The sequence below is a fragment of the Empidonax traillii genome, unplaced genomic scaffold, assembly GCF_003031625.1.
Source record: "Empidonax traillii isolate 1590-97213 ecotype Southwest subspecies unplaced genomic scaffold, ASM303162v1 scaffold361:size2146424, whole genome shotgun sequence".
Lineage (NCBI taxonomy): Eukaryota > Metazoa > Chordata > Aves > Passeriformes > Tyrannidae > Empidonax > Empidonax traillii.
Window position 1 is genome coordinate 1347344 of NW_020955554.1, and position 26354 is coordinate 1373697.

General features: G+C 46.4%; 1 protein-coding gene across 4 annotated transcripts in view; it reads left to right on the forward strand.

Annotated features, from left to right (window-relative positions):
- The window catches only part of ARVCF (ARVCF delta catenin family member), a 215231-nt gene that overhangs the window by 77352 nt on the left and 111525 nt on the right, over window positions 1–26354 (forward strand). Inside the window, exons 5-6 of one of the 4 annotated variants that reach the window (XM_027892645.1) lie at window positions 5075–5176; window positions 9576–9819. The exons of 1 other annotated variant lie outside the window; for it this stretch is intronic. In XM_027892645.1, coding sequence (XP_027748446.1) covers window positions 9604–9819 — 216 coding nt within the window. In that variant the 5' untranslated portion in view covers window positions 5075–5176; window positions 9576–9603. Of the gene's footprint in view, window positions 1–5074; window positions 5177–9575; window positions 9820–18853; window positions 18930–26354 lie in introns of those variants that run through there. 2 more of the 4 variants (XM_027892648.1, XM_027892646.1) reach the window with 2 other exon arrangements.

The window sequence follows — 26354 nt, forward strand, 5'->3', positions numbered from 1 at the left end:
GCATTTGAAACCTGCAGATGCTGAAACAGTGACGGGTCTGCTCTGCACATGCCATTGCAGAAAGCAGATCAATAGTTTCGGTCTCACCCAGTACATTTACTCAGTGCCTCAGGCCTCCAGACATAGCTTAGGGAAAAAAAATACTGGATTTGGAATGAGACAGATGTTCCTGAGGAGACTTAGAGGCAGTGGGCCTCACTGTGTTTGTTTCTGCCCTCTCTTTGTACTGCTTTAATCTTCATTGGTGCTGTTCCTGGTTGAAAGCAGTGTCAGGTCGAAATGGGGTTGTTTGTGGTGAGGGGTGGAAATCCGGCAGAGTAATGCAGTGGAGAGGTTGGTAAGCAGCTAATAAAATTAATTTGATTTAGTAGCTTCAGGAATGAAACATGAATATTGACATTATGTTCTTTCCTGTTTATGCTGATGTTTTCAGCTCCCTGGTGGAGCAGTGGAGCAGCCACACAACCCACTAGATGTGGCTGTGAGATAAACAAGACACACGGTCTGGAAAACAGCTGAGGGGCTTTTGTTTTGGTTTTTTTTCTCCTGAAAGCAGGTCAGAAACCATGGGGAAGATGCTTACTCTGAACACTTCAGAACTGTGAAATTTTTTTTTCCTGGCAGTGCCAGTTTGTTTAAAATACTATGGGAGATAGTAAATACTTGATTCAGAGGGGTTAAAGGATCTGTGTTCTCTTGATGGGTTTGTTTGCATTAATCTTAAAAGTAGTAATTGGAAATGCCCCCATAAACCCCGAGATTGCAGCCCTAGAATTAAAAAGCATTTGTTATTACCCAGGAATGTAGCTGTGCAGTTTTATTAGCCTTTCTTCTACTGTAATCTATGGATCTCATTTAGCTGCATGCAGTCCTGTTCTTCTGAAACATAAAAGGAAGGAAATCTCTCAATAGCCTGCAATCAAATTATCTCTCTGTGTTAATCTACATGTAAAACACCCCAGCCCACTTCTTTATAGGAAAATAGTTTTACTGATAAGGCAAAGCTGGACCGTGTGCTTTGGATACTGGAATTAAGTGGATTTTTGTGTGTGTGTGCAGAGTGCTATTTATAGCATCAATTAACTCCTCGTGGTCGGGATAAGTCATTTGACACATCTGTTGCTGAGCTAAAACACTCCCTGTTCTGTGGGGTCACAGTTGGATTTTTTTTTTCGGTCTCCTCTCAAAAAATGTGTAGAGAAAGGACAATTTTCTGCCTGATGGCTCTCAGTTTAAATAAGCTGCCTGAATGTGGTGCCTAAGTGTGCTGATGCCTTCCAGGGGCATTTGGAGTGGGCATCAGGCTGCCTGACTGCAGGGCTGACCTCAGCTTTGGCACGTGCCATTCTGTTATTTATCTGTTCGATGGCAGCACAGCAGTATCTTCTGTGCAAGAGTTAGGAGTGTCTGCAGGATTTTCCAGCCTTCCTGTAATATTTCAGTTGCTTTCTTGTGCCCGTGAGAAGCTGGCCTGGCTGTGGAAGTTGCCCACTGGGCAACTTGCAGGATACTGGGATTAGCAGCTCTCAGAATACTGGGAAACCTGAATATCCATGAATCAGAAAGGGATCACAAAGTGCAATCCATTTTCAAGCAGAACTCCTTATTGATTTCAGGGGGGGAGACCTTTGGAAAATCGATGGCGTGCAGCAGCTTGGCTACGCAAGGACACGTGTTCTGGGGTGTTAAACTGATCGGCCTGCCAGCTAATCAGGCTGGTAGCAATCATGTTTGGCAAGTTCCAGCGCAGAAGAAGAGGTGTCAGAGGTTTGAGAAGGGGCAAATTTACTATTTCTATTCCACGAGAGATCGCAAAGCGGGATCTTGTTCGTTCTGCCTTTCATTTTCAAGTTGCGTTTTGTTTCTGTGGAAAACCAGAAAATAGAAAGAAAACTATAAAATTTTCTGAGGCTGTGTAAACCTAGGCCTGATCATTATAGTGTGCAGAGTGCTACGCAAATGGAATTGCTGCAACGATCAAAATGCTCCGAATTGTTTCCATGAGGTCGGTGCTCAGCATTCAACTCAGCTGGGTATTTCAGAGTTGGCTTCTTGATGGGGGGTGAAAGTGCTGCCTTCCAAATGCTCCCCAGCCACAGTACAGAAGTAGAAATGATGCAAAGCTGATTCCCTGTCCGCAGAAGTGAAGTGTTAATGCTGCTGATGTTTTCATGGCCGGGGCTAAGGTGGCAGAATTGACACCCAGGAGGGAGAGCAGCAGCAGCAGGGGATTGCAGCGGGCACCTTCAAACCCAGCAGCCTCATCCTGAGGGCAGAGCTCGCCCCTCTCTGCCTTGGGCGGTGTTGGGGTATTTACAGGGCTTTTATAAAAACTGCTCCACCTGGACACTCCCTTGGAAATACAGGAGGATTGTTTGTTTACCCAGAGAATTTACAGTGCAGGAGTTTATAGACTCTCACGTGCCCATTAAACCCTGGTGTGGACGCTCAGGAGGTGTGAAGGAACACGATGCCGTTTTGCTGTGCTGTTTTATGCTTAATTAGCACAAATACTGATCTCTGAAGGAAGGGTGGCATAACAGCACTCTGTGATGGAGAAGATGAGTCCTTTGGAGCCCCAGCCCAAGAACTCTGCTTTGGAGAGGGGCTGCTGCACTGTTCTGGTCTATAAATGACAAATTTCAAGAAGAAATGGATTTTTTTTTTCTGTTGGGTAAAAGTAATCATAGGCTAAAACATTTACTTTAAAAATTGCCCCTGTAAAAATATTTCAATTCGAGCTTTAGAGCATTAAACTGAATTATTTATGCCATTATATGTATGCAGTTGTGAGAAAGGTGTTCTATATTGCTCTAATTTATTTTCCTTTCCATTTGGGAATACAGTATAGAAATTGAAATGTACCTTATTAGGGGAACACAGCTACAGTGTCATTAAAGCTGTGCACACACTGTGTCACCAAGCCTGAAAGCAGTGCAGGAAACCTTGGGAGGAAAACCTGACAAATTCCTGATATCAAACTGCAGAAGTGAGGAATCTCTACCGAAGGGAAGCTGTGGAAGGATGACTGGTGTCATTGAAATGTGCACTGATTAAGAGATTGTATTAGAGCCAAGAAAATTCTGTGTCCTTTTTTTCCTGAGAACTGTATCTTTTCTAGGGTACTATGATATGATATGATTTCAGTGCTTTTAACTAAGAGGTTAATTAAAGTATTAATGTTTAAGTTGACTGGGAGCCATTATGATGAGAGATGCTGTGGTGCTGCTGCCCAGAGCCACTCCTGCAGCGAGGGAAGTGTTGGAACTGTGTTGTGCCTACAAAGGTGTGTCTGGATTCTTTTGCTGATGTTGCCAAACCCAGATCATAGTGTGATATTCTGCAAATTCATGTGCAGGATTTATTTATTTCTGCAGAATTATTCCTGCTGGATGATCAGATGAAGCTCCTGACTGATGTAAGCCCTCAAATGTTGCACATCCACCATTTTCCCTGCAGTAACAGCTGGTGAGCTGCAGTGTTCATTGCTGTGTCCCTGAGACCCAAAGTTCCTTCCCAGGGACTTTCTCCTCTCACCATTTCTCCATTTCCTCTGCTCTTGTTGGTTCCCAAGTTTAACCCTTGTTTCCCAGACTGCCTCTGTCCAAAGGAACAAACCCCCCTGAGCAGCTTTTTCTGTTGTTCTTTTGACACCAGCCCAGCGTGTCTGTCCGTGCCTGCCAGAGAACTGCACTGCAATAGGTTTCTTTGTGAATTCCTCGTTGCTGTTCATTGGTGGAGGTTGTCACCTAAGGGTCAAATTAGAGCTCAGTCAGCCAGAGCAGCAGGAGGACCCAGGCTCAGGAGAGATTTCGGTGTAAGGGCTGGGAAGCAGTTTATCTGGGATGTGTTTTTCATATATATATAAATTCTCTTTTTCAAAGGTGTTGTTACTCTTTTGTCTGCAGAAACCAAATTGTGCTTAATTTATTCCCTCTGGTCATTTGCTTGAGAATTAATCTTTTTCTCACTCTGCCTCCTGGCTTTTTTCATCTTTGGGCATATCTTTGTGCAGTTTTGTTATATCTCGTAAGTTTTGAGCACAGAACTTACTTCTGTTTAGTTTAAGAAAAAATGAGGTTTTTTGGCATGATGGCACCGTGCCCTTTGAGGTTGGATCCATGCAAAGAAGGGATTGTATTTCTGGTAATTTGGCTGAAGCACAAGAAATGGTGTTTATGCTGGCTTCAGGAGGGCAGACAGTACCTGCTGAAGCATAAAATCTGCTGGGCCAACATTCCTCTCTCAAACAGCGGAACCAGCAGCAGGAGTTTGTCCTGGCCCTGCACTCTGTGCCGTGTGGGTGCAGCAGTTTTGCTGTGGGAGCAGCTGAAGCCTGGCTGAGCTGCCCCCCAGATCCAGCCTTTGCCACAGGGACCCTGCTGTCTGCATTCTCCAGAAAAACAGGGACAAAACTGTAAATCTCTGGCCCGGGGAGGTTTTGGTGCTCAATGTTTCAAGACAAAAGAGGTCAGAGATTTACAGAGCTACACAGACGACCTGATATCCCAAAAGCTTCTTTCCCCTTGGTTTTGTGTAGGATCAGATTTACAGGCAGGTGGAACAGAGAAGGTGGCTGTAAGGCTGTTGTGCAGTGAGCATCTTCTAGAAATGAATGTCCCCTTCCTGACAATGATCTTGAGCCATTTGGAGCTTGGACATCTGACGTGGGGCCTAAAGCTGCATGCCTGAATAACAGTTCTCATTTCTGAGAGCATCATGTTGGGTTTCTGTGTTTTAAATTGTCTGGCTCCAGTATCTAGTTTGCAGCATTCAATCATCCTCGTTCCAGTCTAGAGCTTTTCCTGATTTAGGACATCAGCAGTAAATCTCACAGAAACACATGAGCATTGATCACAAATCAGATTAACTAGGGTGGGTTTTTTTTTTCCTTAGGAGTCTCAGGATTGGCTTCTCTGAATATTGTTTCTTTTTCCTCCAAGTGGGGAGGAAAACAGTGTAATAAATAATTTCTATAACATAGTGAGCAGAACTTGGGAGATGACTGTACAGAAGAGGCTGTGATATAATACCTTATTAACTAACTCTGTCTTCTCTTTCCTCTCTCTTGTAGCTGGTTGTGCTTCGGGCTGCTCTCCTGCTCTCTCTGTCCTGTTCTAGGCTTAGTGGGTGATGTCACAGCAGCTCTAACCCCCAGGCCCCGGTACCTCTGTAGGTGTGTATGGCTCAGTTTTCTCTGCATGCTTTCTGGTGCTGCATGGGGGGCAACAGCCACGTTGTGCTGCTCATCCAGGGCTGGAGATGTCATCCTGTTGTGCCTCAGTTCCACACATGCTCTTAAGCCCCATCTGTGCTTTTTTCTGCTGGTTTTCCTCCCTGCAGCAGCACACAGCTGCTGTTCCCGTGCATGCTCCCAGGCCTTGTGCTTTGGCTGCTGCAGCTGGGGGTTGTCCAGGCTTTGCTGCTCCCTGTAGTGCCACTCCTGCAGCAGGGCCAGGTGAATTTGGGCTGGGCTGTGGGACAGCCTGCTCAGCATTCAGACTGCTGGACCCTCAGAGTCCCCTGGGTGCCCTGAGAGCCCTTCCCTCCTGCTGAGAGGAGCCCCTGTGGTGCTCTGGAGCTGCCTGGGGGACGCTGCTCTCTCCAGACTCGGCTCACTCGAGTCCCCGAGTGCTTCAGGAAGGCACAGCACTCTGACAAGTGCAGGGGGGTTGAGGTTCTCCAGGGCTGTTAGCATTTAGGTACTCAAATCTCACAGAACTTGACCCCTCTTAATCTGAAGGGCTCTTCACAAGCTCTTGACTGTTATTAGCAAACTTGGTGTGCAGAACTGACTCCTTTTTGGGGCAGTACCAAGTGACCGCAGGCACGGCCGTGTTCCCAAGGGCCCAGGCTGGGTGTGAGCTGGGACTCCTGGCCCTTTGCACGGGGGGATTTTCATCCTCACTGGGCACTCAAGCTGTGCTGGCTCAGGAGAGGCCCTTCAGTCCATCATTTTTCCATAGGAACAGTCAGAACAAGCAGATCCTCTTCCTCTGCTCCAGCCCCAGTGCAGCACTAATGTATTTAGAGTCACGTAGGTAGGGGAGAGAGATTTGCTGCTGTCAGCGTAGCCTTTGACACTCTGGAGGCAGCTCTTTGCTGTGTTTAGAAATGGAGCCCAAGGAATAATCTTTACCTGGCTGCTAGAGGTCTAATATTTTCCTTTATTGATACCCTTTTCGAGGCACTTTAATTTATTTACAGATGGGAGCAAATTGCAAGTGGCAGCCCCAGTAACTGACTCGTGAGTCAGTGCTTGTATTTTTCTCCTCTGGTCTAGACTGCTGATAATGTAAATTGTTGAAACCCTGGGTAAATAATTAGGAGTGCAATCAACAGCAAGCAAGTATTTATCTGCTAATAAAACATTTGAAATGCAGAAGTCTTTCTTTGTCCAACAGTTCTTAAAAGGCAGTTACTGGTCCTGCTGCTGTTTCTGCATAGCAATTAGGATTTTTATGGTCACTAATTGTACATCTGAAAATTTATACAGTTTATTTCCTGCCTGTGTCTTTCTTTGCACAGAGAAGAGAAGGACAATATTTATGGTTGTAAGGAGGTTAACACTATATTTTCTGCATGGAGAGATCTCTAGAGATTTGTACCATTTATAGAACCCAAATTTTCTACCTTCTCTTGTGTGGCATCAAGGTCTTATATCTCATTAAGGATTTTATGAATGGAATCTTTGTCACGTTCTCAGAATGTGACTTGCAAGTTGATACATCAGCTCAGTCATCAGCTCTGATTTTTTATTATTAAAGCTGTAACTGCTCCAAAGAGGGACTTCTAGATTTTTCATGCCCTACTGGTAATGCTTTTCCTTAGAACAGATTCTTGCATTATATATTCTGAAGGGAACCTGCTTGTTTTAAATTTAGCTGCTGTAGGTTACATCTTGTCGTCCCCACTGGATTCACTTCTTGAACTCAGTCCACGGAAACATCCAGCCTTGGGACTCCCAAAAGGTGACTTCTCTGTTGTTCCTCACATGGTTTCACGTGAGAAAAAGCACTTTTAGCTGCAGACAGTGAATTCCCTGGAAGATGGGCCACTTCCAGGTGTGGCTGAGGAACCTGTGCTCTGCTCTGCAGCACCTCTGAGGAGCTGTGTCCACTGTCAGTCCCTGACCCCTCCAGGTGTGGCTGAGGAACCTGTGCTCTGCTCTGCAGCCCCTCTGAGGAGCTGTGTCCATTGTTGTCAGTCCCTGACCCCTCCAGGCTCTTTCCTTGGGCCTGGAGCATCCCCTTGTCTGAGCTGCACTGGGATGTGTAGCAGTGTGTTCCTGTGCTCCTGCAGGAGGGCACTGATGATTGGTAACCCAGGGGCTCTCTAGGAATGTAGAGTTAGAAATGCCCCCCATGTGTGTTCTTCCCAGATTAGGGCAGTGCCTGGGGCTGGGCAGTGCCGGTTCTTTCCCACTCCCAGGAGTCAGTGAGTGTGTGTGGGCAATCCCAGTTCTTTCCCACTCCCAGGAGTCAGTGACCATATCTGCACTCGTGGGACAGAGCTGCCTCCATCTGTGCAAGCAGGGAGGCACGAGAGCAGAAATGTGCAAGTTGGCTGCACACGAGCCAGCTGAGGCCCAGAAGGTCTGGCTGTGTTCATGGGTAGCTGTGCCAGGGCTAATCACACTGGGATGGAGCAGGTGAGACATCCTGGGAATCCTGCTGTCCTTTTGGATGGTTGTGACTCTCCTTTGCAGAAAACAGTGGGATCTCTGAAGGCTTTACAGGCTCTTAATAATCTAGTGGAAGGTCTCAGAAGCTGACATCTTGGTCTATATTTGACTAATTTGTGACATCTGGAGAACCCTTTGGTGGTTTTTGGTTTTCTTTCAGAATCTAAATAGAACTAAAATCAATGAACAAATGAGAAAAGTCACTTCTGCCTCCTGGTCTGCAAAATGAAAGGCTCAGGTCATGGTTCTGTGTGAACAGATTAATACATGGTAATCCTTACACTGTTCCCAACGTGATTTTCTACTCACCCTGATTCCTTTAGCAACTCTGGAAGAGCTGCCAATGGGCACACAGCTACTGGCAGGTTATTTCCCATCAAGTCAAGGTGTATGTCATTGGGTTGGGGTCTGTTCCTTCTGCCCCAGTATCTTTGGGGCCCTTGAATGATTTCAGCCATGTATGACAAAAGAAAGGAGACCTCGGGCCTGCTTAGGATCTTCCAACAAACTGTGGAAATGTGCAGCTTAATACCTACTAATACTCCTCCTTTGGGAACATACCAGTACCTGACCACGTTGTCAGTCCCTACCAAAGAATCTGCACAGGAGAGGGACCTGATAAATGTAACACTGATGGGAAATGGATCAGTCAGGAGTGTGTGCATCATCTGAGGGCACTGAACGATGAATTGCAGAGCATCAGGAAACCAGGGCTTGGAACTATCTGTCCTCATGGAAATCCTTGCTGATAGATGGAAAGCAAAGAATCTTTGGCAGCACATCAAGGGACAATTTCTCAGGACTTCACTCTCAGCACAGAATATGAACAGTTCTTGAATTACAGGAGTTCTGCCTCTGCTCATCTCAGAGGTGCTTTAGTCCAGTAGTAAACTGGTTACTTTTTCAGTGAAAGGGTTCTGGTGAAACCATCATTTATGCTTAAACTGTGCTGCTGATTTCATCCTCTGAGGAAGAGGTTGAAATGATGTTCACGTCCCAGACCTGTGGATCAGTGGGGTTTTTACTGCATGCACCATGCAGCTGGAGATGGGGGCTGACATGGGGTACTTCATAACCCTGCTGGAGGAGACACAAGGCAGAAGATATATCCCACATAGCTGGTTCCTGAGCCCTTTTCTCTGCTTTGAGAGACAAGCAGCCCTGCGTGTTTTCCATGGAAGATGTTTGATTTTGGCTTTTCCATTTGCATTATTAGCGAGCAGCTGCATGAAGGGCTGTTTCATTGGCTGAAATCATCAAGCACATTTCAACTGCAATTGCACACTCTGCATTTAAAAATGTTTTCCATATTACAGTGTGCTGCTATAATTTAAAAATGAAAACTATTTTCAGCTACTGTCTGTTAAGTTTGGGCAGGGGGGTGGGAAAAATGGAGACGAGTGTTTTCTTGTACCATGACGTTTCTGTCCTCAAAAATGGTAATCTTCTCACTTATGCTGGTAAAGACAGAAATTCCAGGTGTCTGTAGTGAGAATGTTCCTCATTCCCTCCAAAGCCCTATCTTTTTTTATATATTTCTTTTAAGTTCATTATTATTTGCACAGTGAAATTAGCTCTGGGAGAGGGATGAAAACCCTTGTCAGAGCAATTTTAGCAAAAAGATCAAAGGAATTAAATATAAATTCTCTCCAAAGTGAGCATGTGGGGTTTTTTTTTATTTTTTGAAAAGGGAAGTCTTAGATTAATTATTCTTAATTTAAAGTCAAGCTGATGGATGGAGAGATGGCTGCTTTTCAAAGACCGCTGCAGTTTGCTTCTTAGAGTGAACGATATTTCGGTAGGGTGACTAACGCTGTGCATTTTTATTTTTAACCCCTGACCTGTGCCCTCCCCACCCTCTGCCTGCCCCCTGTCCGTTTGCCCCGGTCAGTTAACAGGCAGGAGCGTTGCCAGCAGCCATGGATGACTATGATATCAGGTCTGCTGCCAGCATTTTGGCGTCGGTTAAGGAGCAGGAGGCTCGCTTCGAGCGGCTCACCCGCGCGCTGGAGGAGGAGCGGCGCAATGTGTCCCTGCAGCTGGAGCGCGCCAGCCAGCCCGCAGACAGAGTCAGCATCTGCAACATTGGCAATGGCCAGCCCCTGGCGACCGCCTGGCAGCAGCTCGTCCTGCAGGTAACGGGCTGCTCCCTCGCCCCCGGCCGCAGCTCCCCGGGAGCGACTCCTGGTTCGGGGGTGTGGGCAGCGGGGCAGTCCCGGCTTGTCTCCTCAGTCCCTGGAGCTGTGATGCTTCATCCACTCATTGAGTAGCTCAGGCTTCAGAGCCTTGGCTCACAAGTTGCTTTTACTTCCTCTGCTTAGCTCGTGGGATGCTTTGAAAACCACGTGCATGACTGAGTGTAAACCCTAAAGAGAGATCTTTGCGCCCTGCTCCAAGTCTGTGCGCTTGTTGTGAGAATGGTGATGTGCTGGTGCCTGAGAAAGAAGGCTGAATCATAATCTCCATAGCAAACAAAATTTCCATTAGAAACAGTTGGACTTTGAATAGAGGGAGCAGCATGAAAAGCAGGAATTTCCCTCCTGCGAAGCCTTATTGTTTGTGGAGGGAGGGCTTCATAATTTGTTTCTTGTGTGTAGTGAGTTGATAGACTTCATTTTAATGATGCAAACCGGCTTTGTGGGCAGCTTTAGATTTCCAAATACTGCCTTGCTTGATAGGCGTTCTTTAACTGTTTAAATGTGCAATGATAAACTATTTAATGTCTCTAAATTACCTCAGCTGGCAGATCCCTCTGCCACACAAGGTAAGTCATGCAGAAGCAATGGTGCCGTTTGTGAAGCTCTGCTTCCTGAGAAAACACTGTTCAGTTCAGGAACTCTGGGCTGTGGGGATTCTCCCAGTTGTTTCCCAGTTATCCCAGACTGTTTTACAGTCCCGCTGAGCTGTGTTCAGGCAGGCTCTGCGTTCTGTTCTCTCCTGGGAGCTCTGTTTTCCTGGGAGCAGCTGCCGTGGTGTTGGACGTGTAGATGCCAGAGCTGGGCACTTCATGTGAAAGAAGCAGCCTGCCCCGGTTAGGCTGATAGTCTGACATGGCTGGTAGGAGCTGTAGGTTGTTGTCCTCTGATCAGCAGCTGGGCTGGGAGAGGGGAGTTGTGCTTACCCGTTTTTTACAGGAAAAGGACAAGTTCACCTTCACTTTTTCTGAATGACTTTGTGCAAAGTGCCTGATTAATAGCTTCAGAATGAAATTCCTTATCCACAAAACTGATGAAGCATGAGTTCTCTGCAGTGTAATGGCTTAAGGTCCAACCACTTCCAAGAAAACTTAATAAAAGCGTTTTAAGTTACTGGAGTCTACGTGACTCTTATGGAGAAACAGCCCTGTAAGTGACCCCAGACTGGATCTGTGTACACTCAGCTCGTTGCCACTGGGTGAGGGGAGCTTTAGTTCATAAATAATTAGCATTGAGGTTTTCAGAGGAGCTTGTATATGAAATAAAATGGTTGAATAGCTAAATATGCACAGTTAAGAATTAATGTAAGGTTATTTGTATGAATTTTCATTAAATATACTGAGGGCCAAATTCCTCCTTGACTTAGTAGAATTAATTATATAGTGTTTAAATGAAAGACGAAAGCCGTACATTCAGTCTTACACAGAACATATCATTTTATCTTTAGCATTATGTATTGCATTTCATTGTGAAGAGCACACCCAGCAAAAGGCACTCCCTGCTCTGCTGTCTGGAAGGATTGCTCAGGCCCAGCAGCTCTCTGGAGCTGTTTGTGAGGACTGGCTGAGTTCTGAGCATCATCCTGTTCAGCCACTGTGCGTGAGGGGGCAGCGTGGTCGGGTGTCCTCTCTGTTCTTCAGCTGCTGCTGCCCCTGCTCAGCTCCCTCACCTTCACCTGTCCTGGGGCTCTCGAGGTCTCTGCCCTGCAGGTCCCTGGCAGTTCCTCCCACGGCTCTGCCCTCAGCCTGATCCTGCAAATTCAGGCCCTGGCAGTGCTCTTACTGAGTTTCTAGGAGAGACCTGGGTCGGGTTTCAGCTTCTGCGTGTGTGCAACCCTTCAGGGGTTCCAGGGGGGAGGAGAGGGGAGATCTGGGAATATGATTCCCATGGGAGAATGAGTTATTCGATCAGAATTCCGTGTGAGCTGAGATCCTTGCAGTCCTTAGGAATCCAGCAGTTGGGCCCTGGAGCAGGAGCTGTTACTCAGCTGCTTTTGAGGGGGATGTGTTCCCCTTGCCTGAGGTCTGATCCCGTCCCTGGCCTCTGCTGTGCTGGACATGATCAGAACTGCTTTGAGCTTGCAGGCTGCAGCTTTTGCTGCCTTTTTCATGGACGTGTTCCCACCTCTGTGAAAGCATCAGCTCCTGCCTTTCAGCCAGTCAGGAGCTCCTGGGGCCAGCTCAGCACCAGTGGAAACGGGAAGCAAGGGGCTGGTGTACTGCAGTTGGCTCCAGGACTGAGCCAGAGGAGGAGCTCCCTGGGAATTCCACAGGTGTCAGATAGACTTTACCAGGTGACAGCGTGGCATTGCTGCGCTCCTGGGAGCTCAGGGAGCTCCTGCTGTCTGCCTGTCTGCTGAGATGACCCAAATTCCAATGGAAATCCTAGAACCTGCTTCCTGGATTGCAGGAGGAATTCCATAGCACGAGGCTAACAGAAAAAGAAGAGTTTGTGCAGCAGGCCTCGTGGTCCATATCACATGGGAGGCTCTGCAGATGGCCTCGGGTGGTGCTGCTGTGAGAAATCACATTGGCTGGTGCTTCTGGTTCTTGAACAGTCTCTCCCCTGTGGTTTTCTTCTGTCTTTGTTTAAGGCCTTAGATGGTAAGAACATGGATACAAGTGAGTGGGAATACGAGCAGCAGTGTCAGCATCAGCTGAGATTTGAGCTGCTGCACTAGAGGCTGGGCGCTGCTTCATCTCTCAACTGTGTGCTCTGCAACTTCCTATGGGAACTGCTAAATTCCAAAGTGCCATCTAATGTTTGAGAGCAGGACAGCAACCGCCTTGCACTGGTGATTAGAACAATGCAAAGCAGTGACCACATTGACCCGAAGCATCTCAAGTATTTTTGCAGTTTTATTTGCCTTGAGAGTTTCAACTCCTTTTGTTTTGTGCAAATTTTTATTGAATGAGGTTTTGGAAGCAACTGAAAGGCAAGAATTTTCTTATTTTGTTTGCCAGGACTTGTGAAAGAATGATTTTTCACAACTGTTAACCTTTCTGGCCTAGAGCTCTGACAGGTTTAAAGTAAAAACATTTAAATTGAATGACAAATTCACTATTTCATGATATTTTCTAGGATTTTACATTGCTTTACTAATAGAGCTGTGTTTTCTTCTAGAAGAACATACAAGAGAAACACATTAAAATTAAACTCTGCTTGCTGTGTGTTCCTCGTTATGTAAAAAGGCATCCAGGTTGTTCTTTGCATGACATCTCTGAGTGCTACAACACTGGTAAGGGTAAGAGCAAGGAATTACTAAAAATGTCTTGGAACATTAAAATGGAAACATTAAAGAATAGTATCAAGTTTAACAGGATTTTTTTTTTTTAAACCAACTTTCTAGTCCCATTTACCACATTTGCATCTTGATAATTGACATGAGTCATCTTACATTAAACTTGTGATTTATTTTCATGTCCTGCTGCCTGTTTGTTCCTCAGCTCAGGCAGCAGAACATGATTAATTGTCCTGGCTTTTCAAGATTTTTAGTTCCCAAGCACACGACTGTATCAGCTTAGCTGTGATGTTCAGGAAGAAAGATTTTAAACCATCACAAAATCTTTTTGCACCGTCTCTCCTAGTTCTATGAACAGATTTTGTTCCTAAAACAGGCCTTGATCTGTGCCCACAGAGGAGGCAGAGCTTCATCCCCGCAGGGCATTGCCCAGGAGCTGCTCCATCTCATCCCTGCCCTGGCAGAGCCACGTGTGGCTGCAGGAATGCTTTGCACAAACTTTCCCCAGCAGCCAATTTCCTCTTCCCCCGAGCCCTTTGGGCTTCCTACCTGGCTTGGAAACCCAAACTTCCCTCTCGCTCCATCTCAGCTGTCTGCAGTGTCTGTGGGCTCCTGTGAATGCTGAAAGAGCCCACAGTGAACGTTGGTTCTGATGACATCGATAAATTACTCCATCTTTTGCTAGTTTGGGCCACCTTGTTGATGGTTCAAATGATGTTCTCGCTCACTTTGTCTCCAGTGTGGAGCAATTCACTGGAGTCATCAGTGTGACTGGGAACAGAGTGGCCAAAGATGGCCATGGGCAGCCTGAGGCTGTGCCAACTATAATTAAAGCCTTTGATTTAAATAAATGTCATGGTTTAATCTCTGTATAAATATAAAAACCCCAAACAAACAAACCAGCAAACCCCCACAGACCAACCAGACAAAAACCCTAACAACCGCTTCCTTTTTTAACCTCCCTAATTAGCAGCTGAAGAGAGGGGTTTGTAACCACAGTTGTGGTGACTGGGAAGTGCTGGAGAATACTGTCAGAGTTCATTTTAGGGCCTTAGTCTAAAATTTTGGTGGAGTGGTATTTTTAGAATAGTGTAAAGATGGAAAAGAACTATGGTGTCTGTGTTTCTAACCCATCTTGATTAGCTCTTCTTCCTTTTTGTCTTCCTTTTGCAGTCTTATTTTCATATGTAACTATTTAAAATACGGGAAACTTGCTCTGGAATAAATTTCCTGCACAGAGACCTTAATGCTCTCTTCAGAAGGAACTGCAAAACAGCTTGAGGTTTTGGTTTAAGGGGGACAGTAATTACCATGAAGATGGGTAGATTTTGCAGACAGCTATCAGTCCAGTCCATCATGGCAAACCACATTTTTGCCTTCTGGAGGAGAGAATGACGTGTTAAGCTGGTACCTCTGAGCACATGTTTGTAATGTGCTGCTTGAAATGCAGCACAAATCATCCAGAAAATCGAAAAACCGAAACAAAATCGAAGAAATAAAAAATAGTTAATAGTGGATCTGTCTTTCCTGCATCTGAGTCTTCGTTTTCCTTTCCAATAACTACAGCATGAAATTAATGGTCACAGCACCAACCCTAAACTTGATTTGTTTTCCTTGTTGTCATTGTGATATAAATGCCATGGTAATTTAATTTTTTTTTCCCATGAACTGGAGGAGATTTTTTTATTTTTATCCCCTTAAAAGGCAGTTGATTCTTATCTAAAGGAAGCTGCTGGGTAGAAACATAGGTCATTCATTCAGCTGCGACCTATATGCAGTGACACTGTCCTTTATTTCTAATGTAAGCAGTGCTGTCACCAGGCTGCCCTTGTTCTCAGCCTGTCATATGACAACTTGGATGAAATGGAGTTGACTGATATTAGATGTAGCAAGATGGAGGCTGTGTTTGTATACAAATTAAAATGCCCTGAACTCACTGAGATGCCTGATGGTGTTGACCTGCAGCAAGTGTCTGCTTCCTCCTTGCTGCATTGTTCTTAGGCCTTGTGATCCTTTAGACCTCTTCTTTAATGCTGGATTCTTAAATAAGGATGACACCTAAAATCATCCTCCAGATATTTCTGTAAAGCAGCTGAGGTGATCTGGCTTTGTCTCCATCTCTAACCTTGCAGTGTGGAAGGAAGCAGATTGTCAAAGCCACGTTCAGGGAGGTGTTGGAGCTCTGGGGATGGATGTGTCCCACTGGAGCCACACAACCATTCTGGAGCCACTACAGCCGCTCTGCAAGGGCTACTCTAACTTTTCAAGTACATGTAAAATGATGGAAATGCCAACAGGACAAGATTTCAAATGCATCCTGGAGATAGAATGTTGTGTTTGCGTTTGTCTGGATTAAAATCACCGTGGTGGGGCACACCGACACACCACTGTCTGCTGGGCTGTGGTTCTCCCACTTACTGTGTTTGTTTGCTGCAGGGAGGTCACAGGAGGACAGTAAAATATCCTCAGGGCCCTGTCTGAGTCCAGAATTGCCGTGGGTGGTGGTGATGCTCTTGCCTGGACGGTTACTGGGATTCCTGATTCATCTCGTGCCTCCTTGCTCTGGTGGGTTTATGGAAGTTACATATCACTGAGGCCATATGTTATGATCCCAGGCAGAGCTGTAAACCATTTCCTTTTTACTGCCTCTGAGAGCAGATCACTCTAGAGAGCAGCACTAGTGATGGGGAATTTTTAAAGGGTAATGGGAGAAAATAAGAAAAGAGAGCTTGGCCCAGATACTACACTACTCCATCTTCCAAAGAATTAAATCCCTTTCTATTTATAAATTTTTAATTTCTCAGAGAGAAGAAAGAAGGTTTTCACTACTTTTGCAGCTGGAAAAAATGTGACAGATTAAGAATTTAAGGTTCATTAAAAAAAAGAGGGGGAGGTTGCGATGCAGTCAGCAGTCTGATACTAATGGATAGAGTGTTTGTTGCCAAAATTTGGGAGTTCAGTATAACCTTAGGGATCTAATCCATAACTCTTATTTAGGTAATTAGTTCTTTGACTTCAGCATTGCCAAATCTCAGCATTCAGAATTAAATGAGCTGGTAAAATATTGCAAGAGGCTAAAGAGGAGACTTAAGATTTAATTTGCCCTTTAAAAAAAAATAAAATCTTTTAGCTTTGAGTCAAAACATTCTCAAAATTAATTTATAACCAAAAGGCTTACAAGCATCTGTTATATTTTTGAAAGGAAAATGTTTTTAAATAATAACCTGACTCCAGAAGGTAGGACTCAGAAATTCAGCAGTGCTAATCTTTCGTGTCTCGCACGAGTATCTGTGGGTTTACAGCATGAGAGACTTCTTCCGTGGGTAGGAATTGGCCAGTCCGTGCAGGAGGGCTTTCAGCTGGGTGCTCTGCATGCAGGAGCAGCTCCTTGGTGCCCTGTGGATGGATATAGGCTTTGAGAGCGGATCAAGGTCTGGCCCAGGGCCAGGTTCATGCCTAAATTGAATGGTGCTGCTCTGTGCCAGCACGGCCTCAACAAAAGTGGAGCTATTTTAGTGTGTTAACTGAAGAAAAGTTGGACAAGGAGAAGGGGCGGGGGAGCGCTGTACAAAAGTACAGGAGACTCAGAGAAACCACGTTCCTTTTGCTGAGGCCTTGGGGTATTTTATTAATGGCCACTCCTGGTTGCCTCTGAATTGTTCCCCCGTAGATAGAGAACGCCTCTTCCCTCCAGTGAAGCAAATAACTTCACTTTAGCTAAACCTTGTGGAACACCTCCCATTGCCCTTGTCAAACTATATGGCATTTCTTTTTAAACAAATCAGGATGAGTTGGGTGATGTAGTTGTGCCCTGTTCTTTGCCCCTACAACACAAAGCCTTAGCTCTAGTGTTCAGCTGGAATGCTGACATTGGCAGTAGCAGCAAGGCTGAAATTACAATTAAATGAGTCTGAAACGTTTCTTCTGGTCGTAAATGTTTGTATAGGAGATTCTGCATTTTTCGGGTTGATCCTGCAGGACTGATAGCAAGTGAGAGTTACAGTGACACTGGAAGTATGTTTTAAAATTTCAGGGAACCTGAAGCTTGGGATGAAAAGACCCTTTTGTGCTAAGGTGCCTATTCTACTAATTAAAGAAGATTAAATTGTAATGTACCTTCCTTTCTGCTTTATAGCTGGTCTCACTGTCTCTGGCTCTGCCTGTTTTCCGGGGATAGTCTCTAATTTGATGCCAGTATCTTTTAGTCCCTAATTACCATTGTCCAGCCACCAGCTGTTGCAGTGCTGGATTCACTTTCTGGTTTGCTGCAGGAACCTGGTATGGAAGAGGAAAAACAGCCATTGCCCCTTGGCTGGTGCCTACAAGAAGTGCTGGTTTTTTTAGCACTGGGAGAGGACTTTGCTGCCTCCCAGACCTGGCCAGCTGCTTACAGGGAAGGGCAAGGCTTTAGTTCCAGTGCTGGGTGAGCGTGTCCTCCTGTGTGGCTCCAGGGGAAATGGTTAAGGTCGGTTCACACCTCCCAGCCTGAGTCTCTGGAGATTTGGAGCCTGGCTGCCTGTTCAAAGGCTGAATGGTAAAAAACAGGTACTTCCAATTTGCTAGAAATAGGTGGCTGTGGGGAAACCACGTTGAACCACGCTGCGAAGTCCCAGTTTTTGTTGCAGAGCGTGGTGGATGCAAGGTTTAGCACATCTGGCGTTCGTTTTGGTATTCAATAATTTATCCAGAGAATCTCCTAATGAACGTGGGGCAGGTTTGTGGGCAGGTGAATGGTTTTAAAAAATGAGGCCAGTTGTACTTTGAGCTCTAAGCGTCGCCACATGGAAAAGGGAGGAGACAGTGATGGAAGATCGTCGTTCTCTGGTGTCGGTGCATTAGGGATGCCATTAATCTCGAAGTGAAGTGCAAAAAGTAAGCAAGCGCGAGGGTTTCCTTTCTTGTGCCTTCTCATCAGAGCTCGCCGAGATGCCGTGCCGGCGCTGTGGGAAGGGCTCCCCGCAGGTTCCCGCTCCCAGAGCGGCTGGGAACGGGCGCTCTCCCTCTTTGTCTCTGTGATCCGGCGGGGGCGGCGGCGGCAAGCGGGGAACCCCCGGGGGGCTCCGGGCGCGCAGCCGCTCCGTGCCAACGGGGCAGGGCGAGGGGCTCGGGCAGGCTGAGGGGCTGCTCCTCGGGCAGGGAGAGGGGCTCGGGCAGGCTGAGGGGCTCGGGCAGGGAGAGGGGCTCGGGCAGGCTGAGGGGCTGCTCGGCGGGCTCAGCCCCGCTCCCACAGCGCCGGGCGTGGCCGCCCCAGACCCGCCCGGCCCGCTCCGGCTGCGGCCGCCCGTCAGTGCTGCCCGCCCGTCAGTGCCGCCCCCCGCACGGAGCCTCCCGGCGCCGCGGCCGCGGCGGCAGAGCCATGTGAGAGCGGCGGGGACCGAGCCCTGCGGGAGCCGCGGCGCTGCCGGCCCGCCCTCGCTGCCTGCCGGTGGAGCGGCGCTTCGCCCCTGCATGGGCTCGGTCCGGGCGGACGCTGCCGGGGGGCTGCGGTGCCGCTGCTGTGCTGAGGGGAGCGGCTCGGCCGGGCTGTGAGGGGAGGCTGAGGGGAGCGGCTCGGCCGGGCTGTGAGGGGAGGCTGAGGGGAGCGGCTCGGCCGGGCTGTGAGGGGAGGCTGAGGGGGAGCGGCTCGGCCGGGCTGTGAGGGGAGGCTGAGGGGAGCGGCTCGGCCGGGCTGTGAGGGGAGGCTGAGGGGAGCGGCTCGGCCGGGCTGTGAGGGGAGGCTGAGGGGGAGCGGCTCGGCCGGAGCGTGCCCGGCTCAGGACGGCGGCCCCGGCCCCGGCCCCTCGCATAAATGCCTGCGGAACTCAAACAGGTTAGTGCGAAACTTGCGTCCTTCCCCCGCGGGTCCGGCGGCGTGGGCAGAGCTGTCAGCGTGGAAGGGCTTGTTTACTTGCGGGTTTGTTTTCGGCTGGGAACTGAGAGCAGGAGCTGAGCGGCTCTTCCTAGCAGAGCGATCGAGAGGCATTCTGCTTTTGTCTCTGTTGTGTTAACTGATGAAACACCCAAAAAAGCGAGCCATTGTGTTCTTTGACCTTCTCGTCCTGCTCAATAAATCTAGGGAGCTCTGTGACATGAACAGCTAGAAATAGTGCTTTTAAAAGAGAAAGCTTTGCTATTGTGCTTTTGTTAAATGTTTGCGTTTCCCATACCGCGTTCCCTGGCTTTCTCTTTGATTTTGTTGCTGGACATACCAGAGAAATAACTGTAGTTTTTCACTCTAAATGTTATCTTAAACATGAAGTCCTCATGGCTGTAATCTTAGTAATTGTAATGGGCTTACAACTCTGTGCAAAAATATTTCAAATATTATTCTTTAGTTTCGAGTGTCATTGGGTGTTGCAGGACAAAGCTGTTGCAGACTAGATTTAAATAAATAGAGATCATGTAGAGTGCTGTAATTTATAGGTGCTTTCCTTGGTAACCTCCTTCATCAACATTGTAAGCCTCAGGAAACCCTGTAAATTCAGGTGGTGGCAGGGTAGAGCTTCTCCTCCAACTAGGATGTGGTTGTGTCTTTCTTAACCCTCCTTTTCCCTCTCTGCCATCGTAATTTAAAACAGTGTTCTTCAGGATAAGAAAATTCAATGATAATACATCACTGATAATACATCTGTGAATTTGTATAGGCTCACTGCACTGGAATTGTTAGAGGTTCTCTAGCTTGGTTTAAGCACTCTCTGTTCCACTTGTCCATCTCAGGAACAGACGGCTGAATCATTTCTTGATGCAAATAGGATGTTGATTCCCTGGAGGGGAAAGTAACCCTTTCAGCTGGGCCCTTGAGAGAGCGTTTCTTTGTCCGTAGGATTCCCTGGAGTCAGGGTCCTGCCTGCTGGAGGTGGCTGAGTCCTGCTTTTGTCTGGGTGCTGGTCTGTGTGTCACACTACCTGTGGCCTTCTCGGGGAGGAAGGGTTTGATTTGTCTGTGGTGCTGTTCATGCTGCCTGACCCTCAGCTGCTGTACCTGTCAAATTACATGCCGTGGCTTGCTGAGTTTTGGATAGATTGATCTGGTTAGCAGCTCTGAGGGATTTTGATTTCTGTAATACATGAAGGAAAAAAATGAGGTAGGGAGTAGAATGCTAACAGTAAGAAAAAGTGTATTTAATGTGTTTTGACCCGTGAGGTACAGCTGTGTCTGTGTCTTCTGGGTTTTCTGTGTTGATAGGCAGGAAAGCTTGAGGGAGAGTGGAAGGTTGTAGTTAATCACTTTAGGTCATGCATTTCAGCAAGCCTGTGAATTCTTCCATATCAAAACAAAAAAAACCTCACAGTTTTAATTTTCACGCTGCCTGTCGTAGTTGAGGATCAGGCAGAGATATGGCATTTTATCTTCTCTGTGGGATTCATTCTGAGGTCTGTTTTACAGAATAACTGTTCAGTCTGAGAGCACAGCAGTGTATTAGAGAATGCTTTGCTTAATGGAAGGTGGTAGTTTTAAGCCATGAGTTGTCATACACATTAATTGTGCAGTTACAGGGCCTCTGGGAAATGGTTCTTTAGCTGTAATGATCACTATTTGCTAAAACTAAGTGAAATGGATAAATGACTTAGAGGTGGATGACAAGTCTATACAATGCATACAGGTGAAGATATGAGAGTTACTAGAGTGGACTTCTGCCACATTAACTGAAGACCTAATGTGTTTAGATAAAGATAGCCATGAAATTGTAATAAAAAGAATGAAGAGTAACTTCTAATCATGGTTTTGGCTTCTTCTGGGAGTAGCCATGCTTCCTAAAGTTCCTGGGCCACAAAAGCAGCATCGTACCTGGGAGCACTGGTGGAGAAAACAAATGCTGAAAGCTCCCCTTGTAGCCATGAGCACGGTGGGCAGGTGAGCTCTGCCTAGAGTCCTCCCTGGGCCATCCCCCAGCCTGCTGAGGAGGGATGAGGACTGCTGGAGTTTGTGCTGAGTGCCTGCAGTGGCGTGGAAGCAAGTAAAGAGTTTATGAAATTGAGAAGGATCTCGAAGACTGGAACTGCTAAAATCCGTGTGCAGGCTGTACCACGTACAGCTTTGATGTGGATGTGAAACCTGAAGTGCTGGCTTGCCTCGGGGCCACGACGTTGGGAAGGGGAAAGGAGTCACTGAAAGTGACTTTTGCCAAAAACTCTTCAGTTCTCTGTTATTCCTGCTTCAGAAAGTACTTCACTAACATTTGGAATTCAGGCACTGAACAGTAAGGCTGCCCTTCTTCAGCACTTGTCCCCCAAGCGTTTCACTGGAGGATGATGGTGATGTGAGGGAGTACAAAATCATAGATCTGGCAAGATGAGAAAGTGGACAATGCATTAGTGACATACCTGCTGTGAGTCTGTGCCAGCGATGGAAAGCTCGTGGAAGAAATGTTCATGAAGGCAAAACATGCAAAAGCATCGCCATCATTTTCCAAACAGTTGGGCAAGTCAGACTAGCAAGAAATAAGAAGAGAGCGTAATTTTTGACACGGATCTCTGGTGGGATTCCCTGATGGGTTCTCACACGTGACAGGCCTGAAACAGGTGTAACGTGCTCTGCTACCCTGGAGTGAAGAGATGCAGCACTCTGCAGTATTGACTGGGCAGTTTGTGTGCCTGCCTGTGTGTGGACAGCTCTGGAATGGCAGCAGACACTCCAAGCAGAGCATTCCCGAGCCTGTGCTGCTCAGCCACCTGTCCCAAAGGTCAGGAGGTGGTGAGCTGGTGTGCGTGTACATGCTGCAGTTTTTGCTTGAGTTACACTGCAGTGAGTAAAAACAAATATTAAAAAAAAAAAGGATGCGTGCTTGAGGACTTTTCCAGTGCAGAAATACTCATTATGGAAGATAAAATGGAGGGGGAGAGGGAAGCATAATAAGCAGTTGCATTTGAAACTGGATGGCCTGGACATTTTTAACAAGGCTGTTGGCAAACATTTAATCTCAACCACTTTTCTCTGAGGAGTTCACTTCTGGCACTAATTAAGGTTTTGATCCAGTAGGAATAGAATCAGGGCCACTAGGTGAAAATAGTTGTGTCTCTGTATTTGAGTGTTAAAGAAGCAAGGCATTTCTCTGATTGTGAGGATTTTAGCATGTTCTCAGCATGTCTTTATGTGTTCCTGCATCCGTTCCTCAGTTGCTCCAAGTTATTTCCTCTGTGGTAGCAAAATTGTGCAACTGTATGCAGGGAAACCTCTGAGAATCCCCTGTTTTCAGACTTCCCCACTGCTTGTTCTCCTTTCTGGAAATACCTGAGGGTATTACTGTGTGACTGGGAAATTCAGCTTTGGGGTTAGGGAGATCCTGCTCCTTTCTGCTGCTGGCTTTGGTTTCCCACAGTATGTACCAGGTCACCCTCTTGGTTATGCAAACACGTTTTAGGACCATTGTGTGGGCTGAAGAAGAAGTGGCTGTGTATTAAGCAGGTTATCAGGAGAAAGAAAAGGGCAAGCAATGAAGATAAGTGTGTGGGCAGGAGTTGCTGTACCTGCTGTTGCTGGTGAACAAGGTGACAGTACAGGGGTTTCATATCTCAGATGACTTGGCCTGGCAGCTCTGAACACACTTGTTTTGGTCACATCTTCTCAAGAACAGAGAGCAGCAATACAAAGCCTATATTTTTTAAAAGCTACTGTTGTTTTAGTAGCGTGTGAGAAACGAAACACAGGATTTTGCTAGTAGGGGTTTTTTTGCTTTTGTTTTTCCGGTGGAGGTTTGAAGAGTGAGTGGTATCCCTGAAATAAATCCGGAGACTGGAGAGAGCATATTTCAGATTCTTGGATAAAAGGAAAACTCCAAGTGAGACTTTGATAGTTTCACATTTCACAATGTCCTTTGTGTCTCCTGTATCTCATTAGGTTGCAGCCAGGCTTTGGGATCCTTTTTATTCATTTGTCTGCGTGCCTGAGAGGGAACAGCTGTGACTGTACCTGAGAGGAGCCTGATGAGCAGCACTTGCTTTTTAGGGAAGCACAGGCTTTTGTATCTGCAGATGGGCAGGCAGGATCCCTTCTGTCATTAAGGGGAGGTGACTCCATGAGCTCAGTGCTCCCCGTACACCGCAGTAATGTGAAAATTCACAGCTTTAGTGGTGTTCTCTGCCTCTCTGATGAGTCAAAGCTGCACCTGCTTACAGCAGGAAATTGAAATGCCTGAGTTTTCCCTTTTGGCTGATCCCACACATCTATCCTTAGCATCACAACACTTCAGCCTTCAAAAAACAAAGTGAAAACTGTTCTGAGTAAACTTGGAGAATTTTTGAGGTTTGGAATTTCTGCCTCCTCAAGCTAAATCACTTGGCACAGCTCTGAACTTTTATTTTTAGTAGAACTTTCTCAGCCAGACTATTGTAATGTTCAGAGAGATGTTCCTGAAAGCCTGTAATGAAATCAGAGTGTGAGGGCTTATTTTTATACTGTAGAGAATGTATTTTTGTGTATGTTTGTGTGTATATATATATGTGTGTATAAAAATATATACGTGGAGGAGATGAGAAGATGATTTAATTTAAGTAGCATTACTCTGGGTGTGTGTAGTGTAACACTGATCAGAAGAATCATCTGGAATGTTCCAGGTCTTTTCAAAGTACCAACTTAGAGTTGATTAAGGAGCTGATAAAGTGGTTTATGGATGGTGGAGCCCTGAAATATATAAACAGGTCCTGTGCGGGATCAGGATGTTGTGCTGTTTGAATTGTAAACGCTTTCAAATTATTTTAGCGAGTTTTGCATCTGAAGGTATTTATTTGCATCCCTCTCTTTTGGTAGGATTCTCAGGAGAATTCAGTGTAGGGGGAATAAAGGCCCTTTTGGCTCCCAGGCCCAGCAGCAAGTAGGCCTTGGCCGGTTGGGTGCGTGAGGAGTTCTGCAGCAGCTCGTGGTCGTGTTCTCCCAAGGACATCGTTTACTTCCAGGCACCTTGCTGGTGTAACCTTCTCTCCTCGCTGTGGCATCAGAATGGCAGCTCTTAAAGTCGTGGAAAGTTGGGAACTGGAGACCTGCATAATGCCAGTGTTTGCATGTGCATGGCACACGCCCTGCAGCCATCCGGGCTGAGCAGGGCTGAGCCTGCTGCCTGCCCTGCAAATCCCACCCTCCTTCCCGGCAGGGGAGGCAGCCTGGGCAGGGCTGAGCCTGCTGCCTGCCCTGCAAATCCCACCCTCCTTCCGGCAGGGGAGGCAACCTGGGCAGTGGCAGCGGGTGCCAGCTGACACAGGTGGTTGGGTGAAGTTGAGCACACGGTTTTCTGGATGAAAATTTCAATTAATCAGTTATGTGGAAAGCCTGTCCTTACCTTCTAGCACTGCCATGCAAGTTAGTGTATCTTTGTTTATTAAATGTATGGCAGCTTTCTGAAGTCTGCTCATTATGGCATTGTCTTCTGCAGGGTGATTGATTGTGTCCAAGGAATAAGTGTCAGAACTTGATGCTGCAGCTTCTGGGGTTTTTTTCTGTAATTTTTTTTTCCTCACCCCCTCTCCATGCATTTTAATAAGCTTATTATACTTTCCATTTCTTCATTCTCCTCTTTGCCCAACAGGAATAGACTATAGTATGTTTACAAGAGTTTTAAAAATCTATCTCTCCAATTAGCGTGTGTGAATGTGAGGAAATGTCTGCCAGGAGAGGAACATTTCCCGTTTGTCCTCAGCAATTTCATCTCCTCTGGGTCGTTCTTTCTACCCAGACACGTTGTTTTATTACCCGAGGTTACAATGCATCTTGGTCACAGCGACACATTTATCTTGTATTTTATGATGCAATCTTATCACATCCCGTTTCTTTTCTCGTTCCTAGTCAGCTTTTCATCAGTCAGTGACAGCGGTGACACCGCTCAGTGGCACAGGAATGCCCGGGCCGTGTGTCAGTGTGCACCGTTGGCAGTTTTTAAGGGCAATACTTCGCTTCTGAGGTACAGCATTCACTTTAGCAGGTTGTTTCTGAAGGGAAGAGCCATTTGTAATTACATCAGAACCAGCAGCCATCAGTCATTTTCTGGTGTAGGGGACAGCAAAGGCGACTTCCTTGGATAACATTCAGGATATATGAGGCAAACAGGAGGTGATGCTGCACCCTTCTGTGACTGCAAGGAGGTGCAAAAAGCACTAATTCTTTTTTATGTACTAATAATGGACCTTATTTACAGTTGTAGCTTCTGTATTTCGTGGTCCAAACTCAGGTATCTTCCACTAGCTGTATGATAAGGCAGAGCGAGAGGGAGAGTGCTGATTTTGATGTGTAAATAGGAACTGAAGCATCTGCCTGCAAGTTTCTTTAAATCTAGTGTGGCACACTCTTGGTCCAGTAAGTTCTTCTCCTTGGTTTTTGAGACTCCAGTCAAAATCATCTTTGTGTTTCATTTACATGGGATCAGTTTTATGTTTGTTTCTCTCACAAAGCTGGCACTTTAAAATTTCAGCTCAGCAGTGCCAGTACAAACTTTTCAGTACTCAAATAAAATGTAATTTCTTCCTTTGCTGCCTCTACCGAGAGGCACAGCAGATATTGTGTAACACCCATCCCAAGCTTGGCTGAATTCCAGAGCCTTTCCAGAAAAAGAGGCAGTGGTAAAATCAGCATCTGCCATGTAAATGAAGATAGTAAAGGAAGAGTCGTGTCCACAGCAGCTGAGGTGCTGGCAGAAATACACTGCAAATGTGGGGGTGTATTTCATGAATTGTTGCTCTTTGAATTTTCTTGCTCAGAGAAACTTGGCTGAGGTATATTATGTGGATACTGTTTTGGCAACTGGAATCACAAAAATATTTACAAAGTCTGTTGGGCTCTTCCCCCATGCTCTTATCCCTCCTTCCTGTATTTAAAATTCCCTTAAGTGTTTTGTTTTATTCTTCTAAAGAATCCAGAGTTTTCTTTTAAAGGGACAGGGAGAATCAGTTTTACTCGTGGTTGTAAATGGTAGAGAAGTGTTTTTAAAAAATGTGTTTAAATTTTAAATTAACGACTGAAACACAACACCTACGCTGTGCTTTTTCTGACGGTTCCTGGAGATTTTTGGGTGGCTAACCAATCTGGAAAAGGTACTTTTCTTCACTCTGTAAAAGTCAACTCCATGTTCTCCTGAGACCAAAAGGTCAAGATGATGGCTTTGTTGGGTACTCCACAAGATATACCCCAGGTAGAAGTACTGGTTTGTGGTTCTGCTGTGCTGTGAATGCCATCCTGGTGGGGGGATGCAGCTCCGAATGGCTCCTGCTTCCATCCAGAATGAGCACAGGCTGTTCCCTTTGCTGGGCAGAGTGTTTGGGAGGGTGCACAG